This window comes from Cololabis saira, chromosome 17 (assembly GCF_033807715.1).
Source record: "Cololabis saira isolate AMF1-May2022 chromosome 17, fColSai1.1, whole genome shotgun sequence".
Taxonomy (NCBI): domain Eukaryota; kingdom Metazoa; phylum Chordata; class Actinopteri; order Beloniformes; family Belonidae; genus Cololabis; species Cololabis saira.
The window spans coordinates 18,480,614-18,493,699 of NC_084603.1; the positions used below are offsets into that span (position 1 = coordinate 18,480,614).

Here is a 13,086-nt window from a genome sequence, read left to right on the forward strand (position 1 = left end):
GAAGGAAGGAAGGAAGGAAGGAAGGAAGGAAGGAAGGAAGGAAGGAAGGAAGGAGAGAGCAGGAGGAAGGAAGGAAGGAACGAACGAACGAAGGAAGGAAGGAAGGAAGGAAGGAAGGAAGGAAGGAAGGAACGAACGAACGAACGAACGAACGAAGGAAGGAACGAAGGAGAGAGCAGGAGGAAGGAAGGAAGGAAGGAAGGAAGGAAGGAAGGAAGGAAGGAAGGAAGGAAGGAAGGAAGGAAGGAAGGAAGGAACGAACGAACGAACGAAGGAAGGAAGGAAGGAAGGAAGGAAGGAAGGAAGGAAGAAAACAAGGAAGGAAGGAAGGAAGGAAGAAAACAAGGAAGGAAGGAAGGAAGGAAGGAAGGAAGGAAGGAAGGAAGGAAGGAAGGAAGGCAAAAGGAAGTGAAGAAGGAAGGAGGGAGCAGGAGGAAGGAAGGAAGGAAGGAAGGAAGGAAGGAAGGAAGGAAGGAAGGAAGGAAGGAAGGAAGGAAGGAAGGAAGGAAGGAAGGAAGGAAGGCAAAAGGAAGTGAAGAAGGAAGGAGGGAGCAGGAGGAAGGAAGGAAGGAAGGAAGGAAGGAAGGAAGGAAGGAAGGAAGGAAGGAAGGAAGGAAGGAAGGAAGGAAGGCAAAAGGAAGTGAAGAAGGAAGGAGGGAGCAGGAGGAAGGAAGGAAGGAAGGAAGGAAGGAAGGAAGGAAGGAAGGAAGGAAGGAAGGAAGGAAGGAAGGAAGGCAAAAGGAAGTGAAGAAGGAAGGAGGGAGCAGGAGGAAGGAAGGAAGGAAGGAAGGAAGGAGGAAGAGAAGAAGGAAGGAAGGAAAGAAAGAAGGAAGGAAAGGAGAAAAGAAGGAAGGAAGGAAGGAAGGAAGGAAGGAAGGAAGGAAGGAAGGAAGGAAGGAAGGAAGGAAGGAAGGAAGGAAGGGAGAAAACAAGGAAGGAAAGAAGGAAGGAAGGAAGGAAGGAAGGAAGGAAGGAAGGAAGGAAGGAAGGAAGGAAGGAAGGCAAAAGGAAGTGAAGAAGGAAGGAGGGAGCAGGAGGAAGGAAGGAAGGAAGGAAGGAAGGAAGGAAGGAAGGAAGGAAGGAAGGAAGGAAGGAAGGAAGGAAGGAAGGAAGGAAGGAAGGAAGGAAGGCAAAAGGAAGTGAAGAAGGAAGGAGGGAGCAGGAGGAAGGAAGGAAGGAAGGAAGGAAGGAAGGAAGGAAGGAAGGGAGAAAACAAGGAAGGAAGGAAGGAAGGAAGGAAGGAAGGAAGGAAGGAAGGAAGGAAGGAAGGAAGGAAGGAAGGAAGGAAGGAAGGAAGGAAGGAAGGAAGGAAGGGAAGAAGGAAGGAGGGAGCAGGAGGGAGGAAGGAAGGAAGGAAGGAAGGAAGGAAGGAAGGAAGGAAGGAAGGAAGGAAGGAAGGAAGGAAGGAAGGAAGGAAGGAAGGAAGGAAGGAAGGAAGGAAGGAAGGAAGGAAGGAGGAAGGGAAGAAGGAAGGAGAATTAGGTCATTTTGACCCGAAGACAGTACCGTGTTGAAGTCCCATGGGTGGGTGGAGGTTCAGGCGTCGCCCACGCCTGCTCTCCAGCCCGCCGGCCCGCCGCCCCGCCAGATGGCGGAGAGACGGATCCATCAGCGGCTGCGACGCGTGTCTCGCCCGCGGGCCGTTCTGGCTACGCGGCTTCGCCTCGGGGCGTGTCCCGGGCCGGAGAGCGTGCACATGTCGGCTGTTAAGCCTCCACCGCGCCGCCGCTGCAGCTGCTGCTCGTTTTACAGGTTAATGTGTTTTGGGGGGGGAAACGTGTCGGAGGGCCGGGAGAGTGAAGCCAGCCAGATACCCAATTAGCGCAGGACTGATTGGGGAGCGTTTTTTTCACGCTCCAAAGCAAGAGTGACAGTCTGCGGCGGCTAAACGCGCTGGTGTGAGGAGTGAGGTTACAGTCTCTTACTGTGAACACTTTGTTGCGGTTTTCCGTGGTCGTCCTTCTCTGGCAGGCGTATTGAGAAACCGTGGTCACGGGAGTCGGCGGAGAAACTTCTGGTGAGACGTCCTGTGGGCCAAAAAAGTAAGAAAAGATTCACTGTCACCAGTACTCGAGTTGTAAAAGACAATCAGGGGGATGGTGGATTTTATCATATGGGGACAGATAATTTGTGCTGATTACAAATAATATAATATATTACAAATAATAGCAGTGACCAAAACAGCTGCAGAAATACTGCAGGAATGACATAGCAGCAGTTAAATGCAGCCTTCTGTAAGCTTTAAATATCCACTGGGCTTACATCAAATACATCAAAACACAACAATAAAAAACACTTTTCTGAACTTATCAATATGACTCTGTCCTTCACAGGATAAGTAAAATGGATCACTGCAAAAAGTCACAATCTTAACAAGAATATTTGTCTTATTTCTAGTTAAAATGTCTCATTTTAGTAAAAAAATCTCATTACACTTAAAACAAGACTCATCACTGGAAAAAACAACAATTTTCACCTGTTTCAAGTAGATTTTCACTTAAAATAGGTAGAAAAATCTGCCAGTGGAACAAGATTTTTTTGCTTGGAATAAGAAGATAAATGTTCCACTGGCAGATTTTTCTACTTATTTCAAGAGAAAATTTACTTGAAACAGGTGAAAATTGTCAAATAAGTTATGTTTCTGGTGTTATTTTTGTGGTGATGACTCTAAATGTTGAAATAGCAGTAAAACCACATTCATTGATGAAATGACATAAGGGATGGAAAGGGGGGATGGCAGTTTTACAGGGGGGATGATTTGGGCCGTTTTTATTTCAGGGGGGGATGCCATCCCCCCTCAACTCCATTACTGACGGTCACACATTGCCAGTATCTGTGGACCCCAAACTGTTGACGAGCTAAATGTGTAAATGTTTGTAATGTCATCCCGATGAGCGCAGGGCCAAGGGTTCAAATTGAATTACATAAAAATGCAGTCATTTGCCTTGGAGAAGGTATTTTTATGACTCCGTGTCTCCAGGGTAACAGGCTAATGACACTCATCTCACAGTCTGGTGGCATCCAAATCCATTACACTACCAACCCGTGGCATTACAAATCTACTTTCCGTCATCCAATTTGCCTCCTGTAAATTGCCTTTTCATTCTACGAAGAAAACGCTGCGCCATTTGTAATGTATGTGTGAAAAGGATTACCAATGTAATATTGATATTGCTGCAGACAATTAGAAAATCCCCAAAATATAATACTTTTATCCGTAAAATTAGCTGTGAATTGGGACGGAGAGCGAGGGGTTGGGGGGGGGTTATGGGGAACACATCATCTGGGACCGGAGCCGCAGCAGGAACACGAGTGCCTTAAATAGATGATAAAAAGAGCCCAGACATCTAAAAAGCACCGCGCTGAATCAATCAGCGGAGGAGTCACCAACGGTCATTGCTTATTCTCCGCGAGGAGCCTTTCATGGTCTCGGAAAGAAAAAAAGAATCTATTTCATGGCACAATTTTTCTCCCAGTCAGAAGTGAAACTGCCCTGCAAACTCCCGGCGTGCTTTTCTCCTAAATAAGAGAGAGGTTTCTCTTCCTTCACTGCTGCAGTTTGTTGAATCCAGTACCACAGCGTGGCTCCGTGGAGGACGAGGCGTGTGATCAGCATGCAGAGGCCTCTTTTCCCCCATCTGGGCTCAGTTTTTATGCAGGCAGGCCGATCTCACTGGGATCGTCCCCCCCGTCCCCCCATGGCTGTTCCTCCGCTGTCCTCTCTGATAGAAACCAACGTGGGTGTCACCGTCCCCAAGCACAACTTATCTGAGCAGGTCATTTCACAAATATACCGAAGAATCGAGGTAAATATGTAGAAAACATCAACAGAAAAGGTCAGATGAGATTCTTACAGCTTCTTTTTAAAGATATTATATCAAATTAAAGCTGCAAGCAGCGATGAACGGGCCCTCGCACGTGCAATTTTCACCAATAAAGGTCAAGGACTCAAAACTAAGTCCGATGACTCCCACCCACGACTCTTTATGTCAAACCATTCAAAAGTTATAACAGAAAATAGGAACTATCAAATATGGACCAATCAGATGAAGAGGGGGCACGCTTTTTGGTGTCTATCATCGCCACGGTAACAAATTTGACTGAGAAAAGCACGTCGTCGCAGGATCGAATCGCAAATTTTGATGTATAACACACCTGGGTGCACGTTACGGTTCGGGCAAAGAAACGTAATGGCATAAATTGCGCCAAAATGACACGATTAATTCAAAATGTCCGACTTCCTGTTCGGTTTCAGCCATGGCGCCAAGAGACTTTTCTTTAAGTTGTGACATGATACAGGTGTGTACCGATTTTCGTGCATGTATGTCAAACCGTATTGTCGGGCTTGAGGCACAAAGTTTTCTAGGGGGCGCTGTTGAGCCATTAGGCCACACCCATTAATGCAAACCATTAAATACCAAAGTTTTCGCCAGGCCTGGCTGGGTGCAAAATTTGGTGACTTTTGGGCACGTTTAGGGGGAAAAAAGGCCCTCGTTTCGTCGGAAGAAAAACGAGAAAAACAGAAACTCCTACAGATACAATAGGGCCTTCGCACTGTCAGTGCTCAGGCCCTAATAAAAAAAAAGAGGACAGCCCGGAGTTTATTTTGCACTATTCTAATGTGTTACGAAAGTATCGGGGCCCGTTTTCCCCATCTGGGCTCAGTTTTCCTGCAGGCAGGCGGATCTCTCTGGGATCGTTCCCCCGCTGTCGTCTCCAGCGTTTCTGCATGACTTGGATGTAACGGAGCTAATGTGTGCTGGGGCTTCACATCCCGTCCAGTGTGCTGAGATGAAAGGATGCAGCGAGCGTCTGCAGACCTCACCCACTCCCGCTCTCATCTGCAGCGCAGAGACACTCCGGGCTCGTGCCTCCCTCCGAGTTATTGCCTGCCACACAGTCGGAGGAGTAGGTTAATGAAATCCTCCTGGGCCACTGAGCAGGACAAGGGTCAGTTAGATTCCACCTCCTCGGGGAAGCTGCTCCGCCCTGCATCTACACACATCTACACACATCCCCGTGAGACATACAACCCCCCCCACACCCCGCCGCCTCGCCACGCAAACTCTCCATCCCAGTCGTCTCCATTTTTTATTTCTGCCAAGTCAGACGTTCCTACATCTTACCACGTTTTTACACGCTCCCTGAAAACCATGACAAATATGACATTTTATTGGATATAAGATGAGAAATCCTTCCTATTTTTTTGTGATCAACTGTTTTTTATTATTTTGTTGATTAATATAATTGAATCGAACAATAATGCACGGAATAGAGGGAATGCGCATGACCTCACAGATGCAACTTCACAGCGGGTTTCGCCCACTGAGTGTCAGAAAGACTGAGTGTCAGAAAGACTGAGTGGCAGAAAGACTGAGTGGCAGCGTAAACTTTCAGTTTGAGCAACTGGAAAACATCTAAAACGGGAAAGAGCTGTTGTGGGGTCGACTGTACTCATAGATTTAGCAAGAAATCTGAGTTATACTGTTACAGACTGTCGAAAAATAAGCTTAAAGCGACACTACGTAACTTTTCCACCTTAATATCATATTTCCAGAGTCATTGTGATGGTACATCAACTTACAACAGGTTTAATGAACCTCTGTCATGGTCTGAGGGGTCTGTATCACCTTCACTGGCACTATGTAACTTTGAGGAGCATGGTAGGAACCCTGCCACACTAAAAAACTACAATTTTCAACGGCTTTGACTGCTTTACGGCATACGTCACTTCCCCCTCCTTCCCGATTCGCAGTCGAGACGAAAATGGGCGGGGCGTGGAGCGCAGAGCTCAGCAGAAGCTGGTAACCCGTTGCTGCGTTGTGGCTGCAGCAGCTCCACACAACAGACGTGGGGAAAAGATCGCTAATGGTTTAACTTTTCAACGGTTTCCTGCTCGGAGGCAGAACCACGCAGGCCAAGTATCTGATATAACAAAGTAAAAGAGTGAAAGAGTCGTCGGCTCGCTTGGATCGCGGCTGTAACGACCAAACCTTCCACACAGTAAAGCCTGAATTATGGTTCTGCGTTAAATCGACGCAGACCTACGGCGTAGGGTACGTGGCAACGTGCAACGTACGGTGCGTGTCGGCGCGTACCCTACGCCGTAGGCTCTGCGTCGATTTAACGCGGAACCATAAATCAGCCTTAAACCACAAACACTCACGCAGACCGGGTCGGATCAAAACACGGGTTTTATTCCCCACTTCGCCAGCTAAACGCAGTTGCTGGCCAGCTCTCTGCGGTGCAATTAACCCCAATCTTCAGAAAACTAGTTTGTTGAGGAAAAAATATTAACTCTTATTTGTAGCTGCAGAGGAAAAAAATAATCTCATGAGGAAAACAAAAATATTGCTCACGCCTCGGAGCCTCTTCAGCATAATATAGCAGTCAAAAAAAAGAAAAGAGAAGTAAGAGTAATACAAAACATGTACTGTATGTTGTACTATTATACAAATTTATTGAAACACATGGCGAGTCAAACATTTACCAAAGCAGCTGCCAAACACTCCTAAACAAGGTAGCCGGAGACGGTGGTTCTGCAGAACCGCGGCAGTAAATCCTTTCTAAAGAGTGCAGCTCCGACGAGGAGCTTAATTCTTTAGTAGGGATTTCATATGGATCCAGACCGTTAATAATCTTTATTTTCTCCATATACCGCTCCCTGGCTTCCTTGTTTAAGGTATCCCGGTAAATTCCAGTTCCTTTCCAGCAGTTTAACATCTTTTTTTTTGCGTTCCGGCTGTTCACTTGGTGAAACAGAAAAGCGTCCCGTTTTCTCTCAAAACAAATGCACGCGACGGGACAGGAGTTTTCCGGCAGTACACGCTGGTGCTCATGGGAAACGTAGTGTTCTTTCTGGTAAAACACTACCGCTTTTGTCCAAAAGATGCCGCCAAACTCAGAAAAGCTGAAAGTTACGTTGTGCTGTGTGGCAGGGTGGAGGAGCTGCAGCCACTCAGGCTGATTAGGGCACAGGTGGGCCCAATCAGCCTCTCCACCCTGCCAGCCTTCATAAGGCATAGCTGCACAGCAGCAAGGGTCTCGTCTGCTGTGAAGAAGGTTCTGCTGCGCACGTGTGTCTTGGGTGATTTGAGTTAATAAAAGGGTCTGCACGAAACTCTGTGTCTCTCCATCCTGTCGGTCGGGCCCCCGTGGCACTCACACTGCTACATGCTGCTTTAAGAGGGACAAATGGATCGCTGCAATTCAAAGAAACAACTGGATTCCAGGCACCGAAACGTGGATTTGCGGTTCCCATTTTGTATAAGGTAATGTTGGATTTTTGGGTAGCTAATGTTCCCTCTATTTACAATAGACCTGTACTCCCGCCTCTCGCCTTAGCTGTGACCCTGCAAAAGGATATAGCGGGTATAGATAATGGATGGATGGATGTATATTTACAATAATTGACTAAACTACATGATGGAACCATCACGAAAAGCCTGTCTGCAGGGCTTTCTCAGCTCCTTAAACACACATTTATCACTCATAAAAGATGATCTAGTGGAAGGGTCTCCACATAAATGCCAGCGCGTGTTAAGGAGCTGGATCTGCACGGGGCGAGCGGAGCAGCGGGCTCTGTTACCTAGGGAGATGGGTCAATAAATGTCAGCATGACATTATAAGCCCCGGCTGCTAATGATGCAGCCACGAGGAAGCATGCGGCCGATGTGCCAATGCTTACGCAGCCCTCTGGAAACAAGGCCACTGACGGGCAGAGAAGGAGCCCTCGCACACGTGGGCAACGATTTTATAATTTTATAATTACTGTTAACGCAGGGTTGTGTTGAGAAAACTGGCAAAACTTGAGTGTTTTTCCTTCTCGGCAAACTGAAAAAAATAAACCTAAGGGCATGTAAATATAACATATTTAAATCTGTGATATTAACAATTAAAAATGAAGTTTGTTGCTTTGCATAAATACATGTAGTTTTGAACTTAATCTGCATTTGTTCAAAAAACAAGACATTGTGCATTTTTTCCTTAACCCTTGTACTGTGTTTGGGTCAAAATTACCTAATTCTCCTGTTCCTTCTTTCATCCTGCTCTCTCCTTCCTTCCTTCCTTCCTTCCTTCCTTCCTTCCTTCCTTCCTTCCTTCCTTCCTTCCTTCCTTCCTTCCTTCCTTCCTTCCTTCCTTCCTTCCTTCCTTCCTTCCTTCCTTCCTTCCTTCCTTCCTTCTTTTCTCCCTTCCTTCCTCCTTTCTTCCTTTCTTTCCTTCCTTCCTTCTTTCCTCCCTCCTTTTCTCCCTCCCTTCCTTCCTTCCTTATTTTCTCCATTCCTTCCTTCTTTTGTCCCTTCCTTCCTTCCTTCTTTCCTTCCTTCCTTCCTTCTTTTCTTCCTTCCTTCCTTTCCTTCCTCCTTTTCTTCCTCCCTTCCTTCCTTCCTTCTTTTCTCCATTCCTTCCTTCTTTTGTCCCTTCCTTCCTTCTTTCCTTCCTTCCTTCTTTTTTCCCTTCCTTCCTTCTTTTCTCCATTCCTTCCTTCTTTTGTCCCTTCCTTCCTTCTTTCCTTCCTTTCCTTCCTCCTTTTCTTCCTCCCTTCCTTCCTTCCTTCTTTTCTCCATTCCTTCCTTCTTTTTTCCCTTCCTTCCTTCTTTCCTCCCTTCTTTCCTTTCTTCCTTCTTTTTCCCTTCCTTCCTTCTTTCCTCCCTTCTTTCCTTCTGTCCTTCTTTTCTCCATTCCTTCCTTCTTTTGTCCCTCCCTTCCTTCCTTTTTCCCTTCCTCCCTTCTTTCCATCCTTCCTTCTTTCCTTCCTTCCTTCCTTCTTTCCTCCCTCCTTTTCTCCCTCCCTTCCGTCCTTCCTTCTTTTCTCCATTCCTTCCTTCTTTTGTCCCTTCCTTCCTTCTTTCCTTCCTTCCTTCTTTTCTTCCTTCCTTCCTTCTTTCCTCCCTTCTTTTCTCCATTCCTTCCTTGCTTCCTTCTTTCCTTTCTTCCTTCTTTTCCCCTTCCTTCCTTCTTTGCTCCCTTCTTTCCTTCTTTCCTTATTTTCTCCATTCCTTCCTTCTTTTGTCCCTTCCTTCCTTCCTTTTTCCCTTCCTTCCTTCTTTCCTCCCTTCTTTTCTCCCTTCCTTCTTTTCTCCCTTCCTTCCTTCTTTCCTCCCTTCTTTCCTTCCTTCCTTCTTTTCTCCCTTCCTTCCTTCCTTCCTTCCTTCCTCCCTCCCTTCCTTCCTTCCTTCCTTCCTTCCTTCCTTCCTTCCTTCATTCCTTCTTTTCTCCCTTCCTTGCTTCTTTCCTCGACCCTTCCTTTCTCCCTTCCTTCCTTCTTTTCTCCCTTCCTTTCTTCTTCTCTTCCTCCTTCCTTGACCCGAAGACAGCACAAGGGCTAACCAGCAGTATTTATGTAATCCCAGACAATCTTTTCATTTACACACAAACAACAAGCAATGATCTTGTTGTATTTACTTTTCCTTTAACAATTTTAATCTATTGGGCAGATTGACCAACGTTTAGATGAAACATGGTTAAAAGTAACATGGTTAAAGTAAACTTAACACAATTAAATTGACTGTACTTGCAAAATGTATTATTTACATACAAAAAATGAAGTAGTTCATACAAAGACTAGTCTTTCTTCATCTACATAATAATCTCATGCAAAAAGTTGACTACCGGTAATTCTTTTTAAGTAGATCAAGCCAGATATTTGTATCAGTGCAAGGAGGCGACATATTTCTTTATTTTGGCTCCATATGCTGCCAGGCTCCAGCTCTGCTTTCACAGGAGATAAATATCCGTGTATTGGTGAGAATATGTAAGTTTCTGTGCCGGCAGGCTGCTGTGAGCCCTGACATCCAGCTGAAGAGTTCAGCTGACACTCCCACGCAGCGCGGAGGAGGTTTTTCTGCTATCAGCGGGGTGAAACGGAGTAAAATAAGCAAAAACAGAGACTATTAGACATGTTGTCCTTTCAAGAGTTCCCCGTCAGGGGGTTGACATTATGTAATTTTTGCAATATTCATTTCTTTTAATGCAGCAGAAAGGAACTTTAGCCTTTTTTAACTCCGAGGATCCCCCTCCGAGAGGACGGCAGGTTTTGTGTTTATCCATCCATCCATCCATTGTCCACCGCATTATCCGAGTCCGGGTCGCGGGGGCAGCAGTCGGAGCAGGGATCCCCAGACTTCCCTCTCCCCGGACACCTCCTCCAGCTCTTCCGGGGGGACTCCAAGGCGTTCCCAGGCCAGCCGAGCGACGTAGTCACTCCAGCGTGTCCTGGGTCTTCCTCGGGGCCTCCTCCCGGTGGGACATGCCCGGAACACCCCCCTAGGGAGGCGTCCAGGAGGCATCCGGTACAGATGCCCAAGCCACCTCAGCTGGCTCCTCTCGATGTGGAGGAGCAGCGGCTCTACTCCGAGCTCCTCCCGGGTGACAGAGCTCCTCACCCTATCTCTAAGGGAGCGCCCCGCCACCCTGCGGAGGAAACTCATTTCGGCCGCTTGTATCCGGGATCCCGTTCTTTCGGTCATGACCGGGTGGGTGGGAACGTAGATCGACCGGTAAACTGAGAGCTTTGCCTTTCGGCTCAGCTCCCTCTTCACCACGACGGACCGATACAATGACCGCATTACTGCGGCCGCCGCACCGATCCGCCTGTCGATCTCGCGCTCCGTTCTCCCCTCACTCGTGAACAAGACCGGTTTTGTGTTTACTTTTGTTTAATTTCTTGTTCACTGTTGATTCCTGAGTCTGTTGGTCACGTCTAACATACAATGGCGTGAGACTTTTGTGAGCATGTTTCCTCGTGTTTGATGTGAAATATAGACACACAGTTCTAAAGAATGTCTTGGAGAGGAGACCACGACAGTTACACGTTACTTCCTAAAAGTTAGCTTGAGGGCCAGAGAGATATGTCTGTCATCGGCTGAAAATCAGCTGGGATAAACTTCAGACAGGTCACCAGACCACTGTAGCGTAAAGGTGCTTTCGGCAACGAAAATGTTTCCTAAATATCGAGACGAGACGGAAATGCTGGCCATGTGACGATAACGATAATTAAATATATAATGCAATATCGTAGAGGAATAAAAAGGTACGGAAGAGTATTAGGGCCAGGCAGGAAAAAAATAAAAATAACATTTTAGAGGAGAAAGATTTTTTTTTCATTGTGCACTTCGTGAAAAAAGTCAAAATGTCGAGAAAAAAGTCGAAATGTCGAGATTAATGTTGAAGTACAATTTCGAGAAAAAAGTCGAAACGTTGAGAAAAAAGTAAAAATTTGATGACGATATTGATTTGAAACACATATGCAGTTGCATAACACATACCCTTAACGTTACACTCCAAGGATATAAGTTAGTTAGTTAGTTACGGCTGCTGCTGCATAGCTAGCTGTCAGTCGCTCTCCTAACTGGATTTGATGGGCAAGAGGAGACATTTCCACTTTATTCAAGAGATTTCGACTTTATTCTTGAAATTGTATTTCAACATTAATCTCGACATTTCAACTTTTTTCTCGAAATTGTATTTTAACATTATTCTCGACTTTTTTCTCGACATTTCAAAAAAAAAATATTCCCCTTTCAAATATTTTTTCTCCTGCATGGCCCTAATACTCTTCCATAAAAAGGAGACTAAAATGTAGATTACAAAATGAAAACTCTGCTAAAATGTGTCTTCATTTTCGTTGACCGAAACGAGACAAAATGTCCATGTTTTCAGTTGTGAGGTTAATTAACCTTTAAACTTAAAAAGTTGCAGGGCTAAAGGTCATGGTGCAGGGTGTGTGTGTGTGTGTGAAACAGCTGCAGCAGTGTGTGTGTAAGCGCACTCCAGGTTTGCCTGTCTGGCTGCGCATTCACGAGAAGCTGCATGGGTGGGAGGCTTGGTGAATCCAGAGTAGAAATGTCCTCTCATTTTGGGACTAGATGTCCGCGGGTTGAGTGTTGAATTTCCTATGGGCCTCTGTGGACATTTTTGTTGAAATGATACAAATAACTGGCTTCTTTAGATGATGTGGTCCGTGTCTGACGAGGGAGACTTTTTGTCTACTGGACAACAAAAGCTTCAGAGGACGTTTTGTTTGGTGTTTCAAGTGAGAAGCTCCCCTCTTGAAAAAGACATAGAAATGGAGTATAGCAGAGGACTCTGGCAGCCCTGACCCTTCCAGGGAAATGTCAGGAAGAAGAGGATGATGACAACGAGACCCCCACCTCTGTTGACATCCAATTCAAGTTTTAATTGACATGCAAAACAATGCTGCGAAACAAACCAGTACTCCCAAAAAACCTGTTCCCCCTGGTGGCTAAATTGAGCCATGGGAAGTCCCATGTCTCAACAGGAGGGAGGCAGGGTATGGTACATCACCAGGACTAAATACCTACTTTAGTAATTTTTGTAGGAGCAGGCCTACTGGAAAACGATGGCCTGAATGCCTGCCATTGGTCGAAATGTAGATGAGAATCGTCCCAAACCCATCAGGCCTCACACCCTTTGACGTAGTGCATGGTCGCCCGTTCCAGCTCCCTCTATGGGAAGGGAAGGGGAACCATGGCAAGAGAAAGCCGAAGAGGCAGATCCACTCTCGATGTGGATGAGTAAATTGTTTGCTGGAAAAGATGTTCAAAGTTCTTGTAAGCTGCCACTTTCTCTTCTCTCTCCTACGCAGGAATTGCTGAAACCGGGTGACCAGATCCTGATTCGATTGGTGAAACGAAAAACATGGTCATCAGCCCGTTAGGACGGCCCCTTTGTTGTCCAGATCGCGACCCCGACAGCAGTAAAGATTGCTGAATGATCTACGGGGGTTCACCAGTCACAGTGCAAGCTAGTAGAAAACTTTTTCCAGACCCTGAGTAGGCGGGAAGTAGGACGGTATCAAAACCTTTGTCCACTGAAGAACTCACCTGACGCCTACTCACCAGCCACAGGCCGTGCCCCCTTGCACTGCCATCATGAGAGTCCCACTCATCTATTACCAACAACTCCAACGAACTCCAACTGATGACAAGGATGATTATGATGACACTGGAGTGTGAACTGTTTCATTTTGTTTACTGTAAAATGTTTTAAGCTTGAATGGCTTGGCCTTTTAATGGGTGATCGCTCGCTAGGAAGGTCGGAGAGGAATTTTGCCCCATATGGCCT

General features: G+C 46.3%; 1 protein-coding gene across 1 annotated transcript in view; it reads right to left on the reverse strand.

Annotated features, from left to right (window-relative positions):
- dntt (deoxynucleotidyltransferase, terminal) overlaps nucleotides 1-13,086 on the reverse strand; it is a 272,267-nt gene that overhangs the window by 241,879 nt on the left and 17,302 nt on the right. The window contains exon 3 of the mRNA XM_061745490.1: nucleotides 1,926-2,027. Within this exon, the coding sequence (XP_061601474.1) occupies nucleotides 1,926-2,027 (102 nt within the window). The remainder of the gene's footprint in view (nucleotides 1-1,925; nucleotides 2,028-13,086) is intronic.